General features: G+C 35.4%; 1 protein-coding gene across 4 annotated transcripts in view; it reads left to right on the top strand.

The window, feature by feature from the left end:
* The window catches only part of TAX1BP1 (Tax1 binding protein 1), a 55,667-nt gene that overhangs the window by 12,374 nt on the left and 17,077 nt on the right, over window positions 1-26,216 (top strand). For 3 of the 4 annotated variants that reach the window (XM_036405314.1, XM_036405334.1, XM_036405321.2), the window contains exons 3-9: window positions 3,919-4,021; window positions 7,507-7,694; window positions 9,299-9,457; window positions 20,196-20,344; window positions 20,490-20,580; window positions 21,771-21,956; window positions 25,119-25,346. In XM_036405314.1, the coding sequence (XP_036261207.1) occupies window positions 3,919-4,021; window positions 7,507-7,694; window positions 9,299-9,457; window positions 20,196-20,344; window positions 20,490-20,580; window positions 21,771-21,956; window positions 25,119-25,346 (1,104 nt within the window). The remainder of the gene's footprint in view (window positions 1-3,918; window positions 4,022-7,506; window positions 7,695-9,298; window positions 9,458-20,195; window positions 20,345-20,489; window positions 20,581-21,770; window positions 21,957-25,118; window positions 25,347-26,216) is intronic. The other variant, XM_036405328.1, reaches the window with a different exon arrangement.

Consider the following 26,216-nt stretch of genomic DNA (forward strand, 5'->3'; position numbering starts at 1 on the left):
AAATAGTCAAACTCTTGTTCTTATCGACCTGACAATTCTCCATTTTCTCCTTTCAGTGTAGTACAGGTAAGGTGTTCGCATCGAGTGGGTTCTTGTGGAGGATCTGGACTCCTCTCCCATTTCAGAGACTAACCTAGAAGATGGTCTATATTATTGGTAGTAGGTTTTGTTGGTATCATCAGCAGTAAGACAAATAGTCTAGCTTTTCTGATTCTGAAATGAAACTATTTTTCTAAGCTAATATGCCCGATGTTTCTGAGGGTGCTCTTTGTTTTGCTTCCAAAGCTACAGGGTTTTATTTATCATAGAAACTCACTGTGGAGCTGCTGATGACTATTCCCATCTTCTCTACATATTTTTCATTTTTTGTTGATTTCCTTTGTAGCTTTTGCCACTAGTTTAGTTTCTCAATTTTTATTTACTTTCTCTTAAGCGGTGTTAAATTTTTTTTATATAGTTTTAACCCTAGTTAAAGTTTAGACATCTATTGGTTTTCTTTCTGAGCTGAAAGAAATATCTATGTCAAAGATCACATTTAAATCACTGCTGATCCATCCAGTGTGTGCTGTAGTCTTGTATCTGTGAGAATATAACCTGTTGCCATACAGAAGCTTATGACTATGTATATGTATGATGTAGTATAGTATTTTGTAGTTTGGAAGCACTGTGTACTCCATACTAGGCTTATTAAACAGAATATTGACAAAAGAGACAAAGTACTAAAGTGAAAGTTTATTAAAACCTGTTGATAAAATAACAGATTTTTTTTAAATACCTACATCCTACACCTAAAACATGGATTACTTAAATTTGTTTTTATTTTATTCTCATCATATCATTATGTGGCTTTGCTTCTTACTTGTGCCATCTAAGAAATAACCCTGTGAAATGTAATTATATTTATTGTTATGTAGGAAGGATGTTGAAAAATGTTACTAAGTTAATTTGCTTTGCTGCAGAATACTCACCTTCCCCTTTTGAAATGTATTAAGCTGTGAGGAAGATGACATTTATTCATACTTCCTTCTCTGCATTGTCACATTTTGACAACGTGTAGCAGGGAAAACCCTAATTTTCTCAAATTCTGTGCAGTGATAAGAGCTGTTGGGCAATGCATACCTGCTGATGTCTTGCTGGTGCTCTTTGAGAAGGGACGGAATTGTCATGATCATAAGAATGTAAGACAGCGTGCCTCACACAGGGGAAAGAGATGATCGATGACAGGAAATGTGGGGAATTGTTACAGAAAATACTTGTGGGGTAAACTTCCTTGGGTATTCCCTGATAGCTCTTGATGTGTCACAATTTTCTCTTTACCAGCAGTCCACAGATTACAGTTATACTTAAAAATACAAAACCTGCTGAGAAACAGACCAGGAGAGTTATTTGTTTTCTATGTAATTTTTTGTTTGTATCAGTATGGCTAAAATTTTAAATGACCTAAAAAAACCTTTTTGTTGACTACTACTACAGGTAGAGTATTGATAAAAATAACTTTTAGTTTCAGGATAAATCGCTAAATTTATGAATCAATATGTGATATCTAAGAAAAATATAAAAAGATGGAATTCCAGGAATAAACTGTCTATTTTCGTGTTTATGTTCACTGTGTGAACATTTTGTTTTTTCTCTGTTTTCCAGTGTTAGTTATCAGAAGGAAGAAAGTTATTTTAGTCATGAAAATAGCATTAGAAGCAGTGTGTGCGTATTCTGGTTTTTAACAGATAAAAAGATTATTTCAGTTCTGTACAGTGATAATTTAGTTTCTTTTCTGAAACGAAAAAGATGATGACTTTTCACTCACTGAGAGCTAAATTTAGAAAGCAGTGTGCTTTAGTTTAGGACAGCAAATAATGGTATATGCTTCTCTTTTCTGAAGTAAAAGCAAGTTCAGGAAAAAAAAAAGGTAGTAACATCTGAGTTGGATTTGAAGACATGACTAATATGAAAATTTGCGAAATGTTTCCTGTGAACTTTTTTCGAGAAAAAATTGCTTTTACTACCTTCAAGTTACTGGAAGAGTTTTCCATGTTGTTTCTGAAATATTTAAAACTGTGGGAACAACAACCCCAGGAAGTCTCATTTCATTGACATTTTGAAAAGCTGCTTGATAGGAGATATCGTAGAACTCTTCTTTGATAGGAATAGGCTTAAGATCTGGTAGGTGATTCCATTCCAGCAGATGTGTTGAGCATCTGCTCTGCTTCTCTTCAATAAGTGTTGCCTTACAAAAGTAATGAGAATTTCATCTGGTTTCACTGTTGTTAATCTGTGGTTTTTTTTAGAATATAAAAAGGTCTTCATCATCTTCAACATTAGTTTCGTCCATACTTCTTAATAAAAAGCGAAGAAGTGCATGGATATCTATGGAATAATCTATTCAGAATTTTTAAAATTAGTGCTGTGTATTAATTTGCGTACATGAAATGTTTGCCTATATACATATATAATTGCTGCTTTGCTATTGAATTACTTTTGCCTCTGCTGATCTCTTTGCCTATCTAAACATGTTCTCCTTTTTGGTTTCTTTTTTAATTGAAAATTCCTTTAAAACCCCAGCCGTTAATACTTTTAAAGTACACTGCTGAAATGTATTCTTTATAAAGAAAGAATTCTACACCTGAAGTTTGGAAATGTTGCCTATTGAAGCAATGAAAATCACGATTGTTAACTTAATCTTTTCTTGGTTGTGTGGTTTTTGTGTGGGTATTTGGTCTCTTGATACAGTCTTACCTGATAAAAATTGGGAAACAATTTATTCCCTTTCTATATCTTAATTCTTCCGTGTATTTCCAGTTACTGATAAACTGTTTGACACCTAGCATTTCATAAGGTTTTGGTATTTTTATTTCATCAGTGGAATAAATCAGATATACTTCTTCTTTTCCTTTACCATTATGCTATTATTAATATCCATTGCTTTACAGTAGTTGCTTTGGCTTTCTGGTTTAGTTGAATGTATTTCAGGCCTGTTGGTATGTATGTCTTCAGGGAGTAGAATCACAGGCTCATAGAATGCCCTGGGTTGGAAGGGATGTTAAAGAAGGTGGAGTTTCAACCCTCCTGCTAAGGGCAGAGACCCCTCTCACTAGACCAGGTTGCTCAGAGCTCCATCCAGCCTGACCTTGAACACTTCCAGAGGTGGGGCCTCCACAGCTTCTCTGAGCAACCTGTGCCAGTGGGTCACCACTTACAGAACTGCACTCTTAGGAAAACTCTGAAAGCTGAGGCGTTTTGAAGTTTGCGGAAGACTGTGCTGACTTTGCTGAGTTATGTTTTCATCCAGATCTGTGTTTTTTCTTTCCTGACATAGTGTGTATGTATGAGAGAGTTAGCATTCAGTGAAATGCTGGTCTTTAGCATTTCAGAAGATGTCAAAAAAATTCAAGTGTCAATTGTGATCTTTTCAGTGGCATAGAAAGCTTTTCTTTTTCCCCTTCCTTTTTATTTTCTGATGAACCAGTTGGACTGTGGACACAAGAGAGTCAACATTGGCAGAATGTACACTAAGGAAATTTCATTATAAAATCAGGAGTTAATATTTTTGGACTTTAAATATAGAAATGTGTGTCTTTATAGAAAAAAATTAATGTACCAAATAGTTTAACATATAGTGAAAACTGTCTGATGCTTTACTTTATATAGACCCTTTTATTGCCTTAGACCCATTTACTGCCTTAGGTAACAAGCTTAATAAAATTAATGCTAAATCTTTGACATGCTTGTTAAAATATTCCTGATTTGTAAACATTGTTAAGTATCTTTTCATTACGTTTTGAAGCAGAAATATATATATTACAGTATGTTGTAAAGGCCAGACCATGATATCTTAACTGTGTATATCAAATTCTTCGGTTTAATGTTTTCTCTTTTAAATTTTTTTAAAATTCTTTTTTTTGGTGGTTTATATAATTTTAGGTTGGTTGGAGTACGGCAAGAGATTATTACACGTTTCTTTGGTCACCTATGCCAGAAAATTATGTGGAAGGATCAACTGTTAACTGTGTGCTGACTTTTCAAGGTGAGTATAAGGCAGTGTCTTTGTATTTTCCAGCCTACTCAGCTTTTTAAATACTTATCGGTTCATTTAGGTGCTGAGCATTGTATAACAGTTCTGGAGTTTAAAAAAGATAAATTGGAGGATAATTTTCAACATTTCACTGTGGGAAGTTTAGTCTTATTTTAGATGTCAAGGAAAATTGTAAGGAAAAGTATGTGACTTAGTATGTTTTTTACATAGTAATGGCAGATATTCATGACTGATAGAGAAGCACTGCTGGAAACTATTAAAATACAATGAGTGACTTTGTTTAACGATCAGCAGGTTCTTTTTAATCTTGGCCTCTCTTAGTGTGCATTGTGTCTTTATAGAGTCTTTAGTCTCTGGAGTTTAAACATTATTGATATGAAATGATTCTTGTCAAAGAATAAATAGTGTAGATGGTGGTTTCATCAAAGTTCAGAGTAGTCATAGAGTTGCAAGGGACTTTTTGCTGCAAGGAATTGATGGAAATATCTGAGGCTTTTAAGAAAAGAATAAGGAACAAACCAGAAAATGTTATACCACTGTACAAGTCTATAGTATGTCTACATTTTCAACAGTGCACACAAGTCATATCCTCTCCCTCCCCTTTGCAGTCTGTAAACAGGTCTAGTAAAGTGCAGCAAAGGAGATCAAAATAAAGAAATAGCTTCTCTGTAAAGGTGTGGAGTTGCAAAGATGAGAGCCACACTTCTTAAATGGAAAAAAAGACAATGGCTATGGGTTATGACATGGGAGGTTAATGTCTGACATTAGGAAGAGCATTTTTACCATGAGGGGGTAGTGTAGCTCTTGAACAGGTATCCTGGTTTGGAAGGATGAGAATTCCATACAGTTGATTAGATGCAGCCACAGTAATCTCAGGTGCTGACAACAGCCTCTTGAGTGGGAAGCCTGACAAAGTGACCTTCCAGACTTCCTTCTGCCAGGTTTTCCAGGCTGGGCAAGGAAAGTAATGTGAAGTGACTGATGTCTCTAAAATCAGCTTCCCATGGCATGATTGGATTAACCATTCTGTATATCCAAAAAAAATAGGAACCATTGATGTAAAGCTACCAAGTGACAAGTTCAAAGTGGAGGTAGATATGAAACTTTTATAACCCAGTCAACAGGCAGAACTTGTTGCCACAGGAGATGACAAATGTCAAAAATCTACACACATTGAACATTTCATGTGAAAGGAGGACCTCCACCAAATTAATGCTTTTCTGCATACAAACAGAATGTTATATACAATCTTACCTTCTTTTTTACTTGCAGCAACTATTACCTGATTTACTTCCCAGTCCTTGCCTTAGTCTTTGTTTGTGTGTGTGTTTATTGCTTAAAGCATACAAAAAATTAAATAATTAAATAATTGAAGTCCTGAAATGATGACTTTATTAGCTTGTTGTCTTAATAAAGCTGCAAATAGTGATAGCTTTGATGAGTTCAGTTCTTTCTCTTGCCAGGTCTTTTTTTTATTCTGGTGCTTTCAATGATGATCATATCCACATGGTCTGATAACCTGATAACCATTTTATAACCTTGAAGCTGATTGAAAAGTGTGTGTGCTCTGTAGAAAGTGGAAGGAAATCATTAGTTTCTTTTACAGTTGCCAAAGTTCGCTTAATAAATGAAATTGGGTTGGACTGAAACAAGAAGTGATCTAGAAGAGTAGAACTGTTCTGTTCAGTAGAACTGCCATTATCAGTCCTTTCTACATAGAAATGTTACCACACATTAAGAGACCAAGTGTCTCTGTCTCATCTGTTATATTCCATCCTGACGGATCTCCACTTTTATGGAGCTGCCAGATTGAATCTCCATTCAAACAGTCTCCTGGTTGTGTTTGGCAAGATATTTTAATGTTGCTGAGATGAGATCAGCAGAGCTTACAGGAGCTTAATTATCTGAGCTAAATAATAAATGTTGTGCAGCATGTTAAATGTGGTTGTTTTTTTTTATGATCAAGTAATTGTGCTGGAAGAAAATAATCAGAAATCTGTTTCTCCAGTACATGTTAGAACAAGAAAAGACTTACAGTAGTTTCAAAATCAGGCTGTCTGAACCAATATTGAAATGTGCTGAAGCAGCAATGTAGATCGTTCTACATTTATTTCTGCATAGTTTCACCTTACTTAAGCGCTGAATCAGGTAAATTGAACTACAGTGCTATATAGGAAAGTGTAGCCAGGCCCAAAAGCATGAATCCTGATGTTTCGAGATTCAGATACTATTCCATGAGCGACTGTCAATAAAGTACAAGAGTAATGGAAACATGAAGTTCTTGATACAAGTGTTGTCTATACAGCAGATGTAATGTTTTACTATTTCTAGGAAGGGTAGCTAAGAGAACTGGGAAAAGACTTCCAGGAATCTGGAATGAAAGTTGGTGAAAAGTTAATGATAAAGTTAGAAAGGGAGAAGATTGAAATGTGGTGAAATACGAGCTGAAATGGGTGACATCACCTACTGGACTGAAGACTAGGTGAGGGTTTATTGTGTTAGTATTATCCTCAGGCTGGCTACAGGATCCGAAAATAAGTATTCTGAATAAAACTAGGCTGGTTTTCTTACCATCAAATTGGGTAAAGTGTGGGTCTTGAATATACTAATAAAGGTTAAAGTGTCAATAGTTCTTGAAATGATTGTTTAACATTGATAAATCTTACTCGGTGAATCTGGGTTATGCAAGAGGCTTGAAACTTCAGTGGACAACAGTTCAGTTGGATAGTCACACAGAAATTCTTCTCAAATAATTTGCTTACACCATGTACCATTACATAGCTTCAAGAAAGAGGATTTATTCTTACCTTGTAAAATCTAGAAGAATTGTTTTCAATTTAAAAAATAAGCTCTTTGTTAAATTCCAGGCTCTTCTCTTTCAGCTAGTGTCATCCATTCAGAACGTTTCTGTGCTTTGGCATTAAAAAATAGCTAAAAAAAGGATGTTTGTCTCACAAACGCCTGCCCCCCAAAACAGCAACAGAACCCTATGTACAAGTGGTCCTGGTGAAGTTGCAGATGTCTTGTCATTGCATATTATTTTGTCTTTTTCTGTTGTATTTGCTTGTGTATGTATTTCAAGGCCAAAAAACCAGTTACTCTCTGTTCTGTGACTGTACAGCAGTCGCACGATAATGTGGGCATGATGCAACTTCATGGCATCTGATTGCCAATGATTCTGTTTCATAAATGTATATGCAGCAGCTGTTACCTGATGTTTGTGAGGTGATGTGTACATACAGCAGCTGTTGCCTAACTGTTTAATCTTTGTCTTAAATGCTAGTAGAAATTGCTGGGGGATGAAGGTTACTCAATAGGATGACTTTTTCTTTCTGCTGTTTTGATGGTATATTTATGCCATACTGAGGCAATGAGCATGAAATCTGTAAGTCAAACATGATGTGGTAATCTGTCTGCAGATGGAGACTTGTAAGCTTGTGTAGAATATTTCTTCAAATGTTAATTTATTTTGATAGGATATTATCTACCAAATGATGATGGAGAATTTTATCAGTTTTGTTACGTGACTTACAAAGGAGAAATCCGTGGAGCAAGCACACCTTTCCAGTTTCGTACCTCTTCTCCTGTTGAAGAATTGCTCACTATGGAAGATGAAGGAAACTCTGATATGTTAGTGGTGACCACGAAAGCTGGACTTCTTGAGGTTTGATACAAAAATTCTTAAAATGCTATTTCTTTTTGTACTATATACACACAAGAAAAAACTAGTAGGAACAACTAGTAGGAAAAGACCTGCATGTGTTTGTGTAATGTCTATATTTCTGGCTTGTTCAATAGTATTTGGTTGAAGTTCAGAACATTTACAGGTTAAACAAATCAAGATGTAAAAATGTATAGCACTAAGAGTGGATAGAGAAACATAAGAGTAGATACTGCCCTTCTCTCACATCTATAGTCACCAACTAACTGGAGTGGGGGAAGGTACCCTTTGTGTGATGTGGTGCTTGTAAGGAAAAAGAGTTATGGAATCAGTATACTTTTATTTTTGCCCAAGTTAAGAGCCCTGGAGACTGAGCTGAATAATTGCAGGTGCCTAAATATATTAGAGTAGCTCTTATTTTATTTAAAGCAGTTTTCTATGCAATGTATTCTTTGCTAGAGAGATGTGATTGGTCTTGTGTTTGTATATCCAGAGTCAAGGTGTTTTACTTTCGCTTGTTGCTGTTTGTGGGCTGAACCCTATTTAAATCCAAACAAACAAAAAAGAAACCCAAGCAAACTTTTGTTTGAATTGTTTCTTGGAAAATTGTTCAGTGCAGTTCTCTTACTTTGGCATCAGACATTTTATCCTATTAGGTGCATCTAGGCACATACGTGCATGTATTTGATTTATGGCATTCAAAATTTAGGGATGAGAAGTTTAGTACAGAGATACAGCTGGAATATTTTTGCTTTTCAGATATGTACTTGTAAAATTAAGTAAGTTCTCAAGTATTTTTTATGATCTTTGTTTATAGAACTATAGAATGGTTTGGGTTGGAAGGAACTATATAATGTCATATACTCCAGCCCCCTGAAGTGAGTGGGGTCATCTCCAACTAGATCAGATTGCTCACAGCCACATTCAACCTGACCTTCAACTTTTCCAAGGGTGTTGCATCTACCACCTCTCTTGGCAACCCTTTCTAGTATTTCAACACCTTCATCATAAAACTTTCTTCCTTTAATCTGAATTTATCCTCTTTTAGTTTAAAACCTTCACCCTTTGTTCTGTTACTGTAGGCCTTACTAAATAGTCTTCTTGACTTTTTTATAAACTCCCTTTAGGTGAAAGGGCACAGGGCTTACTTTTCATGTTCCAGGGTTTACTTTTCAGGTGTTTGTGGGTGGGGTGTATGTGCATATTCATTTCTCTCAAGAAATTCCTCAGATACTGCTGTAGAGAGAATGTGTGTCTCTAGAGTCAGCTGTCATTTTTTCACCAAGCTGTCATCATCAGAATTAGCTCTTCCACAGTTGCTGTCACTTGGGAGCAGTAAAGGCGCTTCATTTAAGGAAAGAAAAATTGAGGATAAATCAGGACACTGCAAAGTATGCTATCTAATGGTAGTCTGGTACTATGTAGTAAAAGCAATTAAACTTCAGAAATTTGAGAATAAGGGAAAAACTGTAATGACCTAAATGGGGAACACACAGTTTGTGTTTCTGCTCAAACACTGGAGTAATTACTTATCACTTGTTTGATTAGAATGAAGGGGAGAAAAATTAGCAAACCCCATTATTTTCTTCTTTTTTTTTTTTTTTCAGTTTAAAATTGAAAAAATAATAAAAGAAAAGGAAGAGCTGTTAAAGGTAACTTCTGTTCTGGAAAAGGAAACTACACAACTCAGAGATCAAGTTGAACAACTGGAAAAAGAACTTAACCATGAAAAGCAGAGATGTGAACAACTGCAAGCAGAGCAAAAGGTTAGTTGTTTAACTGATTAAAACTGACTCATAATGTCTGTATTACTGCTTTTTCAAGAACCAGTCAAACTGTGAAAATCAGCTATCAAAACCCCTCAGGAGTTAGATAGACATTTACACTAGAATAGGTCAGTTCCTATTAACCTCCTGCCACTATTCCTTTTATGTCATAAAATGGCTAAAATATTTAAAGCTTTTGTTACCAGGCTTGGTAAGATAATCGATGACAACTGTTACCAGATGTTTGATATTTAACTGTGGAATTCATAGTGGAAAGTAGTTGATAATTTAAAGTTTGCTTACATTAATTTAAAATGGAGGAAAGCTTTAAAAAAAACCCTCTCCTTAGGGAATAATTGCATAGAACACAGAACAAAATGGTAACAATTTTTGGTATGAAAAGCAAAGATCAACAGAGAATGCTTCTGCCAAGGTGTGTAAGTAGTGAAAAGTAGCTAGTAACTGTCTTCTCTTAAAAGGTGTCACAATTCAAAAGGAAAAAAAAAACATAAACCTAAAAATCTGTTTAAAGTGTTAATCAATAGTGAAGATGTAAATATAGCCTAAACCAAAGCCAGCCTTATTTGAAATTCTCATGTGGTAAGGAGGAAATCTAATACTATAAAAAGGGCACCTAAAAGTTGGACCTAATCTATTTTTAAGCTGCTGCTTTTTAAAAAACCCAACTTCTAGGAGAAGATTAAAAACATGTGGGAGGGAGGTGGTGACACGGACAAATTTGAAGTAATGAAACCTACATAATTTAGCTGTGGACAGCAGTTAATAGACTATTTCTAGAAACTAGTATGTACATGTCAACAGTCCTGTGTCATACACCTTTAATAGGAATTTTTTGAGAGAACTTGAAAATGTTAGTGCTTTGTAGTATACTTTGGAACAGTGAATGAAATGGACTGGGGTGTTGGCTAAGGAGAAAAGGAATGATAAGATGTTGTTCAGAAAAATTTTTTTTCTATTAAAAAGTGATTTTAATTTCACATGGATGGGAGAACTAGCTCAAATCAATGAAAGAAGGATATAAAGTCACGTTTCATTGATTTACAGATCATATAAGTTTGGTGGATAAATCTGAGTGAGCTACATAGCTACTGTTCATTGTCCCTTGAGGCTCTTATTTAAAAAAATGTTTGAAAACAACTGTCAGTTCCAATCCATGTTAGCTTTACAATTCCATTTTAGAACAATTTCTGAAATGGGATTCTGATTGCTGTCACGCAAGGACTGCATAGGAACAAAAATGTCTCAATGCTTTCTCACATTTTGCAGTGAACTTCTCTAATCTAGTTTTGCCTCTAAGATACCAGAATTTAGCAAATAGAACTTAATTTCAGGAATGTTTGAGTTGTGTTTTTTACTGTCCCTTTTTTAAAATCTACTATTGTTGTTCTGCTTTGGCCTTGTATTTTCATGAAGAGGGAATGCAGTGTGACAAACTTCTCACTTGTATTTAGCAACAAATAGATATCTGACCTGAGGCTGATGTAGCTCTTTGCCTGGCTAAAATACTATGGAAGTTTTCTAACTTAGACAATTTTTTTTTTTGTCTCTAAGCATTTGATGCTGTCTTGTTTTGCATTTTTTTCCTATTGTCTGTTTTTCACTTTTTAAAACAAAGAAACATATCTGCTGAGTTGAAAAAGTGTTAATTTGTTTATGTATATAAGCAGAATATAAATTGAGTGTTTTTCCTGAAAATTAGGTGAATATTTACTAAATCAGGTGCAGTAAGTTAATGTTTTAAACATTGGAAATTTTAATAAGCAGTGCTTTATATGTAGCTCTCCAGTCTTAAAGATAACTGACTCTCCTTGCTCCCCAGCCCAGTACACAAAATACAGCAGTAGATCTCAGGATTATGTAATATATGTTTGCTGGGAATACATACAGTGTGATAATGGATTGATTTAAAGATTCCTTAGAAGTACTCAGCTGAATTTCAGTACCTAGGTTTTATTTTTCTTGTGACTTGTTTAAAAAAATAAAGCATCAACCAAAGCCAAAAATCCAAACAAAACAACCCCACAAAACACCCCCATTCCAGCTAACCACTAAGACAGGTCTTACAGAGCAGCTCCTTAACACAGCCCCCCCATAATCTAGTGCTCTTTGTGTGATGTGAGTAGTTGTTGTTGGCAATAAACCTAAGCAATGTGTTAATTTGGATGTTTTTATATTAGACTGCAGGGGATAATCTTAGAAGTGATAAGTAATCAGAATGTATTTGTATTTTCTATAACAGTAGAATCTTCACAGGTGCTTAGTGTGGGCCACGTTGTTTTGGCTTGACTTATACGGTTTTTTGCCTTTGACTGGTTGTTTTAACTAAGTACTATGGGGGCTTTTTATTTTATTCTTTTGTTTCTAGTTCTCTTTTTTCATATGCATGTGAATTTTTAGTTATGCTCTACAAACTTTTAATACACAAAATATGTAGTAAGTGAATTTAAAATCTGTATTTAAAAAAATCTTTAACTTAGGCAAAGGTTTAACTTTTTGGAATTCTACTTTAAAAAATCTTCCAATATACTTTAGAGTGTATTAGACAAATGAACAACAATTAATAAAACAGAATAGGCCAAGAAAATATAATTATTGTATATACTGGATGTCATTATCATTGTAGTTTAAGGCAGCTGTAATTGATAGCAATGTATTTCTGTTAAAACTAAAGGTAAATTACATTAACCCATGTGCAATCTCTTAACAGCATTCTTTTTTTTTGTTTGTTTTTGCAAGTACTTCCATCAGGAAATATACAGTATATTTCTGCTTGTGCAAAAAGTTCTAAAAAAATCTACAGTAGTACAAAGCACTGTGTTTATAAAGCAGTAATTTCATGTGTCAAGGAAGTGGATATGTCTGTACAGGCACATGTATTTGATCCTAATTGAGGCAGAGTTCTTTATGCTGCCAATGTATTGGCAACTAAAATATGCTTATTACATTTGTATTGTGATAAGGGAGCCCTAGAGTTATGAACCCTTAGATGCATAATACTTGTCAATCTGCCCAATTTCTGAAAGTCTTACTTACTTTCTTCAGAGGAAATGATATGGGTATCTTACCTCATGTGTTTTGTCTTTTGATCAAATCCATTTTTCAGCTATGTTATATTTTTGTAATTGAATTGAACAGAATGTGGATGGTATAGTTAGGGGTTGTAGTACATAAGTTACTTTACTTTGGTGCAGCATAACAAATAGAAGATGGGAAAGCTCCAAGTTCCTAATATGAAAGTGTTTCCTTAAAAAACAGTTCTATTTAAATCCTCTTTTTATTCATATGCCTTTAGACAACCTTCTTCTTTTTGGTGTTGATTTTTATCAGTACTTTGTTTTCAGAAATAGCTCAGAAGTAGTTTGGATCATTGAGAAATGCTTCTGTAGAAGCATTGCTTCCTTAAAATAGACATGACAATGCCACAGCTAATCCCAATTAGTGCTTCCCTCCTACTCCTGATTAAATGACCTTTCTTCACACCTAGTTACTCTTACAGAATTTTGGGCAGTGGAACTGGTGTCTTCTTTGTCTGCTTTTTGCTGATTTGGGGTATTTTGTAAGTGGTTGGGGAAAATATTAGGAAGAGATAAGCTTAAAGTAGGTCAGTCTTTTAAGAGACTGTTCAGGTGTAATACAATCAGTGCTCCATGAGGCTTGACTATTGGGATCTATGCATGTTTTCAGGTATTGTAAAGATTCCCATTTTTTGAGTTTTACAAATAGGAAAGTCCCTGTGTTTGTGGCACTTGAAATTAATGGCTACAGCAGAATACAGACTTGGTTTGCTAAGGTACTCTTGCTATTCAGGAGATAAACAGTTTTGTGTTGCCTTCTTAAAAGATAGCCATGTCATTTCCTACCAAAGGTAGGAGGAATAAACACCTTCAGGCATAAAGTCATAATGTGCTATTAGAGTTACTGAAACTGTATCTTCTTGTAACACATTATTGCACTCTTGTCCCTAAAGGCTTTTGCTTTTTTAGATTTGGTTAATTTTTTTAGTGCTTTATCACATTAATAAAAAAAATTGTATTCAACACATGAATGATTCTGCAGACAAAATTTTTTTTGTTGTTGCCACTGTCACAGAAAAAAAGATATTTGCAAGACACACAGCTCTGCATTAGTCAATGTTTGCACTCAGAGGGAACATGCTGTCCAGCCCCACTTTTTTAGTGTGTACTTATGGTTTATTACCACTAAGTTGTGTTAATAACCCCACCCTGCTAAAGAGATATTGTAAGATGAGGGCCAAATTCAGTCTCTATTTCTTTTAGGTTGATCTTTTTCCTCTTATCCAAGGCCTGCTTAATCCAGTATGTAGTTCTTCTGACAGAATCAGTTTGGAGAGAGTATAAGTGGCCTTTCCTTTTTCCTGCTCCCAAGTATGAAAATTTCCTGCCCCCCTTGTTTAGCCTTTTGAAAAGGGCTTGCCATAGGCTTGCTCTATTTTCAGTTAGAGGAGAGCATACTATTCCTTTGCAGCAGTTTTCATGTCAGTTAAACCATTCCTACATTTTTTTTCCCCAGATGACATTAAAATAGTTCTTACTGAGTGTGAAGATTTAACTTAATCTGTTACTACTCTGTGTGGGAATTCAGAGTAAATGCGAAATTGCTGGAAATGTTTCAGAAACATCACATTTTTTTCTTACAACCTTCTGTTAGTGTTTCAGTTTGTTTTCACTAAGGTGATGTTCCCTGGTAGCATACTTTTATTTAGGATCATGCCATATATACAACTTGCAACTCTAGCAATATAACACTGTTAAAATAATGATGTAGTTACACACTATGATTATTTTGCTTAAGAGATGACACATTATACATGATTACAGAACTGTTTCAGGTTGCTTTTAGTATTTCAACTTTTCCTTTGGTTTACTCTCATAAACTGGTACATAATCAGTGTGTTGAATAACATTATTATGCTACTTTTATCTGCATATATTTTCCTTTTTAAAAATTGAAGGAAACGAACTTTAAAAAAAAATGGAACAAAATCTTAGTGTTTTTGTTTAGAAAATGATAATAAGAATATTTCTAATCTTCATCTTAGACATTATGAATATAAAATGTGTATAGCTCTGTACATAATAAGAATGCTTCTTAGTCTTTGTGTTCCCAGTTTTGTGTATGCTTAAACTGTGTGTAAGGTCTGTGGCAGCAGTGCACTTGCCTACTGCTTTAAGATTCAGTCTTACTGTGCTGAGAGAGAAGCATGTAGTAGTCATTGTGTGTCTTTCATTGGTCATTCTTTTGATACTCTGCAACTATTCAATTTTGTGAACGCTGGTTTTGTGCTTTTGTAGAGAGCAGAGCTTGCAAAAGATGCTTTTGCAGTCATTGGTCTCCCTCTAGTGGGAAGAGGGCACTTCTAAACTGATTTCTTTAATGTGACTAGTGACAAGTCTTATTCCTCTGTCCTCTGGCAGTAGTTCCTATGTTTAGCTTGAGTCAGAAGCAGTGCATTTGAAGACTGCCTGTTCATCCTTTGATCTTGTGAACATTTGAATTGTGTTTCTTTTACGATGCTGGCATAAATTGATGCAGAAGTGAATTTACTGACTTGATAAACTTGTTCTTTCATGCTTTTTGTAAATTTCGTTTGCCATTTAACTTTTTAAAAGTGGGCTTATTCATCTATCTGATGGGAAATTTTTATAAGGCATCCATGTAAATTCACATTCTGCTGACAGGTTCTAACTGCACAGTAGCTTTATTTATTTGAGAATTTTATTCAAATATCAGGGATTCATTTAAGCTGGCTTTTGATGCCATTTTATAAGGAGAGTTTCTCTGCTTAGATAGTGAAAAAAGACTGTTGTGCAGTGTGATAATGTCAGCAGTATGAGTAAGCAGTGCAAGCGCCCAGTTCAGCCTGAGTGCATAGAAGTGAATCAATTGTTTTTTCACTGTCTATTTAGACCAGGCTCTGTTCATACTGTTCATGTGTGCTGCATGTATGAAAATCAGATTGTCAGGAAGATGCATTGTTTTAGGGGAAAAAAACCTCCAAAAATTAAGTAACAGAGTAACATCCAAAAGGCAAACTGCCCCTCAGGCCAAAAAGCAAACATCCCCCCAGTTTCATTTAATTTTAGACACAAATTAAACACTCAGAATTTGCTCAGGTTAGTACAAGCAATTACAGCACCCTTGGGTACTATAAACATCATATGAAGAGAAAACCCTGTTTCATGTTTTTTCACTGTTCTGTGTGTGAATATTTCTTAAACTGGGCAATTGAAAATTATTTCACTGGAAAATTAAATAGTAACTTGAGATATTCTACAATTCAAATTATGTATTCATGCAGACGGCTTTGCAAAATCAATAGCTTATAGTGAAATTATAGCATGTTTTAAGAAATTACCATTCTGACATGTAAATACATGCTGCAAAATCATAGTGTATGTAAATGCTTCAGCTGCCTCCTGCAAAAACTTGCATGTTTGTAATCTTCATGACAGTAATTGAGTGACTGATGTAACTTAGATGAACTCTTACAGACTTAGTTTTGTAGACCTTAAAGACCTTAGTTTTGTAGTTTTGATCACTTTATGATGTTAAGTTAAAGTACTACCACTGTGACATCTTATATTTTCGAAATTGACTGCGGTGTTTTTTAGAGCAGTATTTCTATTACAAGTCGTAGTCACAAGGATAAAAGCTTAATGTCATTGACTTTATTTGGAGTTGGTTTGCTCTTTTACTTTACTGAATGCTTAAATTTTTTTTAGAAAGAAAAATTACGACTTGAGGTTTCCTTTCAGACCTTTCGTGTTATGTGTTATAGGCAGACCTGGATTTTGCACTGGCTGCAATGGTGCTATGTTGTGTTCATCATTTATACTCAGAGGTCCTTAAACAGAGTATGATGTCAGACAAGTGTTTCACATGGTTCTGTTGGAGCTGCTGTGATGTCAGTGGAATAAAGAAAAGGCTCCTGCAGATAATTGATCTAAGCCCCCTAAATTCTCTGTAGGATATCAAGTTTAATGGTTCCTCTGACATTAAATTGCATCCAGATAAATCAATCCAGCTGAAAGGTGGTGCTGCTTTCTTTTTTGGTGTTTTTCTGTTTGTTTGTTGTTGGTTGGTTGTTTTTTTTTAAAAAAATTGGTTTTAAATATATTGCCTTGTATTTAGTGATTTGACCTCTTCAGTGTGAGTTGCATAGCTCATTTTTAACTGCTCACCCCTCTTCGTTGCAGTGTATGCATTCTCTAAAAGGTGAAAAAAGGGGCTGTAGATTCTAGCCATTAATCAAAGGTGACTGTTTTAGGTGTGGAATGATTTTGAAAAGGTTGGTATGGAGTTCTGCAGGTTATGGAAAAGGAGGATGAAACATAAAAAGCCATGCTGACCGTTGCTGTGCTGCAAGGTGTCATGTCTGGAAATAGTCTTGGATTGTATTTTTCAAGTATTTTATTCTGCCTGCTGGATCTCTCTCTACCTTCAGTATATTTGAAAAATGTCTTGTATGTGCTAATCATAGGAAGGGATGTCTGTACCATTCATTAACCAGACTCTGCTCAGCAATGTTTTACTGCTGTTGAAATAAGTAGAGAAAGAATGTTCGGCATTGTTGAATGTGGGGATTTTTGCCATGGTATTCTCTTATAAAAATGAGAATTTAGAAATACTATGACTATTCCATTCTCAAAGGAAAGATTATTAGTCCTTTTGCAGTGGAAATTTATTTATTACATGGATTTTAAATCTGTTTCAAGGATGACCCCAGACATGATCTTTGCATATCCTTAGGTAGAGCTTATTATAGATTTATGAGGACAGTGTAACATGGAATTACTATAAAATTATTTTTAAAATAATCAGTCTTAAATCTTCTGCCGTTTTAGAACAACAGTAAAGATTTTGGAACCCCCATATTTCTTCTTGTTCCCTATCTGAAGGTATATCAAGATTTTCAAAGTGGAATTTTGATTCTAGGGAAATTTAGAGCTCATTGAATTTTTGTTGTTTCATTTTCCTAATGAGACTCCTAGTAGTTACAGGAGTTTTTGTTTTGGTAGCTTCTTTTGCAGCAGTAAAGCTGATTTAAGTAATTTTTGGTTGCTTACTCTTGACCCTTGTGGTGCAGTTTGCTTCCCACTTCTACCCTTATGGCTGTTGCAACTCTAGGGAAGGAGATGGGGTAGCTGCATTTGTAACTGGATTAAAAATAACATTAAAATTGAGTGTTTTTAAACCAGTTCATTAAAATGATTCATGCTCTTGCTGAGCTTTTTTTATTCCTCTGTTAAGAAGGTGGAAGAAAATACATAATATTGGTAGATGTACCGGATAAGATAAATGAATTAAAGCAATGATTACAGAAAGTAATTCTCTTTTTTGTAAGAGGGGTTGTACATTTATTTGATGTGTTTATTATATTCTTCCCCTTTAGACTCCTTCTAAACACAGTTGACTTTACCTGTAAAATAGTCTAAGAGCACTCATTTTAAATTTTACAGGCTCTGAAACCACTGTAACCAGTGTATGGGACTAGGGATTGCTGCATCTAAATTGAATTACTAAGAATTCTGTAAAATAACAAGTTGTCTCTAAAAATTAATCCTTTTTTTTTCCTTTAAAAACTGTAGGGCTTTAGTTGTATCTAAACAAGTTTATTAGGTGAGAATCTGTTAAGTATGGAACTTTCACATTTTAGTACCATGTCCCTTTAGAATAACTAGCAAAGCAGCATCAATTGTAATGCTGTTTGTGGAGAGAATTTTTTTCAGGCTATTAATTCCTTTTAATATATGTTACCTTTGGCAGCCTGTTTGAACTGTTTGTACAGTTTGTATATATAATGTATCAGATTAAATTCTTTTGAAGGCACTTGGGTTACAACAGTTACAGTTATACCAAAGTGGTGTTTAGAGAAAACACAGATATGCATTGAAATAGACTTTTTACTATACTAGGCTTTCAAAACAGGAGCAAGTAATTAGTCTCCACTGCACTAGGGGAGGACAAGCAATTATAGAGTGTGTTGTTGCTGCTGGTTATATAGCAAGTTTTACTTGGAATACTGACTTTAATTAAAATATCCTGCCCTTGTTACGCCACGTATTTGTATTTTTGGTTGCAAGATAGCTCTTAAAAAATAAAGACTTATGAAAGTTGTGGGTTATCTTCTCCAATGCTGCTTTTTAAAAAAAGATGGCACATTTATGATCCCTTGAAATTATTTTTAATATTAAGACATAAGAAAGCCATTCAGAGTTAAAATAGTAGTAATATATTAGTCCTTTTTTATGTAGCATATATAACAAAAATAAAAATCTCCATGCTGGTTTAGTGTGTAGCAAGTGAGTCATTGGATACATTTGCGACTCCTCAATTCAATACTGCCTACACCTCAACCCCCTCCCCCCCCAAAAAAAATCATAATGCTCAAACTTCTGTTTAGTTGCTTGTAAAAGTGAGGCTTAATTATACTTGTGAACAGTGTATCTTGACAATTAATGACTAAACCCAGTCCTCATTATATTTTATTGTACTTAAAACATTGTTTGTTAGGTTGGAATTTGGTCAGTAGGGGTTCTTCGTAAAGTCTGGCTGATGTGTTTCTCTTGATGTAACAGTACAGTCTTGTTATTTCAGGGCATTGAGCTTTGTTTAAAAATGAATAGATGAAGTAGTGCTATAATCTTCCAAATCTAGAGCAGAAAGACAACTTGTACCTTAGTAGCTACACAAACACTCCTAAGTCATGCTGTAGTTAGGTATGTTGGTCAGTCTGTCTTGACCTTGTTTTACACTTTGATTCATGTCACTGTCATAGTTGGTAATAAGCTGACCTTTATCGTACTTTAATATCAGAAGAAGGTGGCATATTATCTCAGTATGTGTGATTTACTTTAGTGTTACTTATCTATTTTTTTCAACAAAATAGTTATATTGAAAAAAACCCCACATTTTCAGACTTATTTAAGATAACTTGACTTTAAATGGCTGTTTTGCTGCAGTGGAGATGGCATTCAGCTGTCCATTGCCTTAGAACAATATGGACATTACTGTAATTAGATAACAAATGCAATACTTAACAGCGATTTCCCATATTGTATTTGTCAGTTTTTTGACAAAGGAATCTGTTTTGGGTATTGTCATTATCCTCTGTCTCAGCTTCCATAAATCCTGCAATGGTTACCTGAGCTTCCTTGAGCTATGTGAGACATTCTGTATGTTCTAGCTAGGAGAATGTCATGTAGTAACCAGCTCTAAATCAGAATTTTGTTTTGTTTTGTTTCTCCTTTTGCTTGCTGTTTTCTTTACTGTGGTTTGCTACTGTGGTGTAACTGTCTGGAAAAATGCAAGGTCTTCTTTTTAAGTAAAAGCAAGTACAAAGAGAAATAAAAGTTCTTTGTTTTCTAAGCTAGACAGTCAGTGGTTTGTTTGCCTAAAGGAAATAAGCAAAAGATACGAAATAATGTGTTTATTCTATACTCTGAAGTATTTGGTAGGCTCTGAATAACTGAATGCTTGTGCCCAAACAAACTCCTTATTGACCCCTTATTAATATATGAACTGTGCATAAAAATAGTCAATATATATTTATTTATATATTCTTTAAATGGCCTAGTTATACATTTTAAGGAAGAGAAGAAATCTAATGGCCATATTTTGGCATTAATTCAAATAGTATGTTTTACTTCTGAAGAATCACATTTTTAAATGGCCTCTATGTGCATTTTTTTAAAAGGAAAATATTCAAGCATCAGAAGATTTTAAAAGGGAAAATAATGACTTGAAGAAGAAGCACGATGAGACTGCTTCAAAAGTTCTCCAACTTGAAGAAGACATCATGACTGTTACTCAGAAAGCCATTGCAAAAGAAACTGAGTTAGACAGGTACTTAGTCTTTTGTTCCTTACCTTCCTTATTTTACTTCTTTTTCCTCAGAGGTGTTTTTTTTTTAACTAACAGTATTTATTATATGCATTAACGTATTAATACATATTTATAGTTCTGTACCATTAATTCTTCAATGTTTTAGTCTGAAGGACAAACTGAAGAAAGTGACGCTTGAGAAGGAGCAACTTGAATGTGTGTTAAAGACAGAAAAGGATGAAAAAGAACTTTATAAGGTAACTTTATTACATGTACCTGTATACACTGGAATGAAATGGTTTGAAATAAAGGTAATAATGGTTTATGGAGAAGTCTAATAAATTGAATTCGTTAAGGAAAAAAGGAAATGGGTAACTTCTGTGAACATATCTTTAAGATAGTTATAGATGTTCTCGTATAAAAATGAATGAGGAAAACAGCATCTGAATTCAACCATGTTATAAAAAGATCTCTAAGAAGGAGAATGAATCACCAGTTTATTAAAGCTCAGACCCAGTAACAAAAATTATAGATTCTAGTGAGAAAATTCTTCAGTTATACAGTGCATCACCCAGTAACTGATCATCTTTAACACACTTTTTCATAACTAAAATACTTCTTAGTAATTTAAATTCTCTCTCCAGACTTTGTTTTCTAAATCCCTCTTCTTGAGCCTTGTATATAACACTGAGAAGCTTTAGTAGATTCTCTATTGCATTGGTTTTTACTGGCATGGCCTGTTTCTTTTGCTGGTGTTGAGAGGCACCCATATATAGAATAAAATACACTGCCACCCTCCCTCCCCACCAAAGCAGAAAAAAAATAATGTGCTAAAATAATGAAATCCATAGGTTGTGTGAAACAGATCAAGTGTATTTAAAAGATTATTTCTGTTCCTAGATTATAAAATCTCAAAGCATATTTTACAAGCTTGGAATCCCTTTGTAAATAACATGGATCTTCTGGTCTGAGTGGAAAGCACCTGAGTGTAGGAGCTGAGGCAGAGTTATTAGAAGGAGTTTGCTGTCATTGAAAATTAATATTTCTGATGTAGACCTGTTTGCTTAGATGACTATGGGCAGTTACTACTAGAAGTTTAATTTCTCTTTAGTTTTCTTCAAGTCATTTCTCTTTTGCTTGTCCTTAGTTGTCCAGCATTTGTGAGGAGAGGAGTGAGTTCTGAATAACTTAATGTGATGTGGAGAGAAATTAGGGCTTTAACTTCTAGCTGTAGAGTGGAGCTATTGTTAGGTGACCATGCTGAGAGAATTCTAGACAGAAAGTTCGGGCTAGAGGGCAGTGATAATATCAAATATTTAATTTTTCTCGTTACCAGATCTAATCTGCCTCAAGTTAGAATAGATTAGAATTTAGTGAGCACATAAATAGATAGGTGAACAGTAGTTCTAACGTGGAAGAAGTTTGACATGTTTTAGCATCATTGCAGATACACTTGAAGAATACAGAAATAGAAAACACCAAACTAGTAAAAGAAATCCAGACGTTTAAGAATTTGGATGCAAACAAAGAAAACATGATATCGTATTATAAAGAGGAGGTTGGCAGATTACAGCTATTAATAGCTGAAAAAGAAAATATGAAGAAAGCTATTTTGCACTCTTCATCAGACAAGGTAAGCAGTACTCAATATAATTGGCCTGATTTGAATAAACATGTCTAATATTGTATGTGCTTGACAAAAGAAAGGAAGAAGTTGAAGAAATCACCAGGGTATAGGCTAAGAGGCATGAAGATTATGATGTTCTCTGTAGATGCAGAAGATGGTGAAAAGACTGAGATGTGTTCTAGCATTGCACCTTTTGAGCTGGTTGAGGTCTCATGTGATGAACTGAGAATAACTATGTGTGGAAAGGTAATTTTTGAGTTCAGTAAAAGTGGTCTGCTCCTGCATTGCTTTTAGCTTCGTGAAAAATGAAAGGGGGTTGAAGAAAAAGTTTGTAATGTAGCTGCATTGAGACTGTAGAGGGTGATGGAGAAGAAAAGAGGAGACATGGAATGATTGCTGAAGGACTTCTTAGGTGAATGTGCTGTCGAGCTACAATGCTGACAACTCTGCAGTGACAGTAGGGTTTTGAAGGAAGAGGTGCCTGTGTGCCCTGTGGCAGCACTGTGGTTAGCAAGCAGTGTGGTGTAACAGGAGAGTGAAATTGCTGAAGAACTCATATTTATGCTGTCTGTGGTTCACATGGGGTTACTTCAGACTTACTTCTAGTTGGGTGCTATGGATGCCTATACTGGGTTTGTGTAGGTTGTGGCTTCTGTGAGGAGTGGCTTCTGTGAGAAGCTGCCAGAAGCTTCTCCTGAGAACCGATACCAGCCAATGCCTGACAGAGCCAATGGACCCATCACTGGCCAAGGCTGAGCCTGTGGGTGATGATGGCAGCAGCTCTGGGATAACAGATTAAAGAAGACTGTGGGAGAGGGGGGGACTGTGTGAGAGAAATTGCAGCTGAAGAGTGAAAACATGAGAGACAGAACTCTGCAGACATCAGGGTCAGCGAAGGAGGGCAAAAGGTTCCAGGTGTTGGAGCAGCCCATGGTGAAGACCCTGGTGAGACAGGCTGCCTCCTGCATCCTGTGGAGGACCCCATGCCGGAGAAGGTGCATGTGCCTGAAGAAAGCTGTGACTCTGCACTGGAGCAGATTTGCTGGCAGGACCTGTGACCCCACAGGGGACCTGTGCTGGAGCTGTCTGTTCCTGGAGGACTGCACCCCATGGATGGGATCCTACACTGGAACAGTTCATGCAGAACTGCAGCCTGGGGGAAGGATGTGTGTTGAAGTTTGTAGAGGAGTGTCTCCCCTGGGAGGGACCGTATGGGACCCCTCCCATGGGAGGGACTGGAGCAGAGGAAGAGAGTGAGGAGTCCTCCCCTGAGGAGGAAGGAGCAGCAAAGACAACGTGTGATGAATTGACTGCAGCCTCCCTTCCCCGTCCTGGCTGTGCTGCTGGAAGAGAGGAGATAGAGAATTTGGGAGTGAAGTTGAACTTGAAAAGAGGAGTTGGGGTCTGGGTGTGTTAAGATTTGGTTTTATTTCTCATTATCCTGTTCTGATTTGACTGGTAATAAATTAGATTAATTTTCCCCCCAAGTTGAGTCTGGTTTTGCCCATGACAGTAATTGCTAAGTGATCTCTCCATGTCCTCATCACAACCCACAAGCCTTTTGTTCTATTCTCCCCCTTATCCAACTGAGGAGGGGAATTGTGGAGTGGCTTTGGTGGGCACCTGGCATCCAGCCAAGCTAAACCCAACAATAGAATAACCATTAGGTGTTTTTTCCTGAGGTACATCATCCTCCATTTCATCCAAAAGGAATGCAGTTTCTGCGCCCTGAGATTGTTCTCTGATCTGCAGTGTGATAGGCAATAATGAAATTTACTGGGAGTTTTGCTTTGCAAATATGCTCTTGAGCCAAATTAGACAGTCAGTTTAGGCATAGCCTTTGAGGCCAGCATGGAAAAGTCAGATTATGCAGGCATCTTTCTGGTGTATCTTGCCAATCTTTTCACAGCAAAGCCACTTGGATTTCAAAAGACTAGAAATTGTTTTAAAGTAATATGAGTTATGAATATAATATTGAAGTGGAAAAGTAGTGCTGTTGAGAATGGACATAGAGTTTAAAAAGGGCATACTGTCTAGCTTTAAGTTACATCTTATTTTAGTCTCTTTCTTGCTTTTTTGTTTCTGAATGTGTTAAATTACTACTGTGTTTTATTTTGAAGGGAGTGGATATGTGTTAGTACTGAAGTGACCAAACATTTATGTAATTTATTAATCTTAAATTGCTTTTGGTGTTTCTGGTGGGATCATTAATATTTTTATCTCAAATGGTGAAACTGCAGATATTAACTGAAATACGTTACCAATGTATCATGTGCTGTAAAAATAGCTAAGAGATAGGACTTCAGGGCATCTATCTGTCTATACATCTTCAGAAATGGTTACAAAATGTATTGGTATTCCTCTGAACTTATATGATATTAAAAAAAATTACCAAATAATGGACTAGAGATAGCTGAATTTATGTCTGGACTCAAGAATAAGATGATTATGCCATCAGGGACCCTAGAGGCAGTGACTGCTTTATATAGTAGCTTCTTTAAAAAAAAAAAAATTAAAATTATATTTTGTAATCCTGGCCTTCTTGGAGGAGTGAGAGGCTGGTAGTTCAGCTTGGTCAGTTAGCTCTTGAGTAGCCCTGTGTGCTTAGTGCTACATGCTGCAGCTTGCTCTTCATTACTATTTGTTCTCTCTTCCCTCTGGAAAGCTTGTTGTGCAAGATCTTGGGAAATAGAGCTGTGAGAAAAACATCCCAAAGCTGCTTTACAGTGTTTTATATCAACAATTTGTAGGTACTGTTGATACTTTCAGTGTATTTCTGTGGGATGAACTTTGCTTTTGATGCTGGAGTCCTACAGTGATAAGAGCAGAGATATGGAAAACAGACTTTTTTTGGTCATACATTTAAAACTGAAGCTGAAATTCCAACAAAAATCCAGAATTGAAACTTCTATTTAATAGTGAAACTAGTTCACTACGAAATAAAGTTTGCCTTTATTTCACGGTGAAATAAATTTGCACGTCATTGCTGGGAGAGAAGACAAGTGGGGAAAGTAGTACTTGTGTACTGACTTCTTGATTAAATAGTTTTGCTAAAGCCACCAGGAAATGTTGCTTTTTCTTTCAGATGTTTCTAATCCCTTTACCAGCCTTTATTTAAGCTTTGAATTAAGAAATTATGAATTCTCTTCCATCTCTTCTCTTTCCTAGGACGAGGCAAGTATTTTGAAAGAGCAGCTCCGGAAAGCTGAGGATCAGATTCAGGCTAGCAAACAAGAAGCTGTTCTCATGTCAAAAGAGCTGAGTGATGCAGTAAATGTGCGGGACAAGACGATGGCAGATCTTCACAGTGCACGGCTGGAAAATGAAAAATTCAAAAAGCAACTTGCTGAAGCTTTAGCTGAACTCATAAAAATCACAACTTTGAAAAATGAGCAGGTAAATTTTTAGTATTGAAGTTTATCTGTATTTATAAAATCTTTACTGGGAATAAAATAGGTTTCTGGATGATTAGTGCAAATAATTATCAAATGTTCTGTCAGCAGTCAATATACTACCTTAAATCAAGTGCATGTTAGCTGATTTGGAAGTTTAGTCAGAAAGGAGGTTTCTGCTCTTACTCACATCTACTTCTCCCCAGATTATTTTCACAGAATAATGCAGTATCTATGTTATTTTGAATCCTCTCCCTATCTTAATTCTGTTAAGTGAACCACAGTAGCATTATATTCATTCAAATAAGAAAATATATTGGTAGAAACTTGGGTTGTTTTATAATGTTCTTTTGTCATCGATAGATTCTGTCTGAATTCTTAAAAGTCCTTCCAGTATTTGTAATCAAAGTTCATTTGCTTTAGGTACTTATAAGTATAAAAAATATTAATGTAATGAAAACTGTCTTGACCTTAGTCACGGATAAAAGTATAGTGAGATAACATATATTTCATCATTTTGATTAAAGTTAGCTTTATCAAGGGTCTTCAGTGACTGCAACTGTATTGCATTTATTTGCTACTAGGATTACTGTAATGATGTAACTGTTAGAAGAAAATATATTGAGCTGAACACAATTAAAATAATACTGTAATATTACAACACTCAAAAGAGCTATTATTTTTAAAATGTCAAAGAATTGCATGTTTTTTCCCTATGAGTTTCAGTTGTGTTTTGAAATGTGCTTTGAAATGTATCATGAAAGAAGTAGCAAGTCATCTGAATGCCTCCAGTTAGCAGAAAGTATCCAAGCATGGCCTGTGTCTGGTTGCTGGATGTGGTTTGTGTAGCTCATGTATCAGTGTAGTGGTGCCA

This window comes from Molothrus ater, chromosome 1 (genome assembly GCF_012460135.2).
Source record: "Molothrus ater isolate BHLD 08-10-18 breed brown headed cowbird chromosome 1, BPBGC_Mater_1.1, whole genome shotgun sequence".
In the NCBI taxonomy this organism is placed as follows: Eukaryota; Metazoa; Chordata; class Aves; order Passeriformes; family Icteridae; genus Molothrus; species Molothrus ater.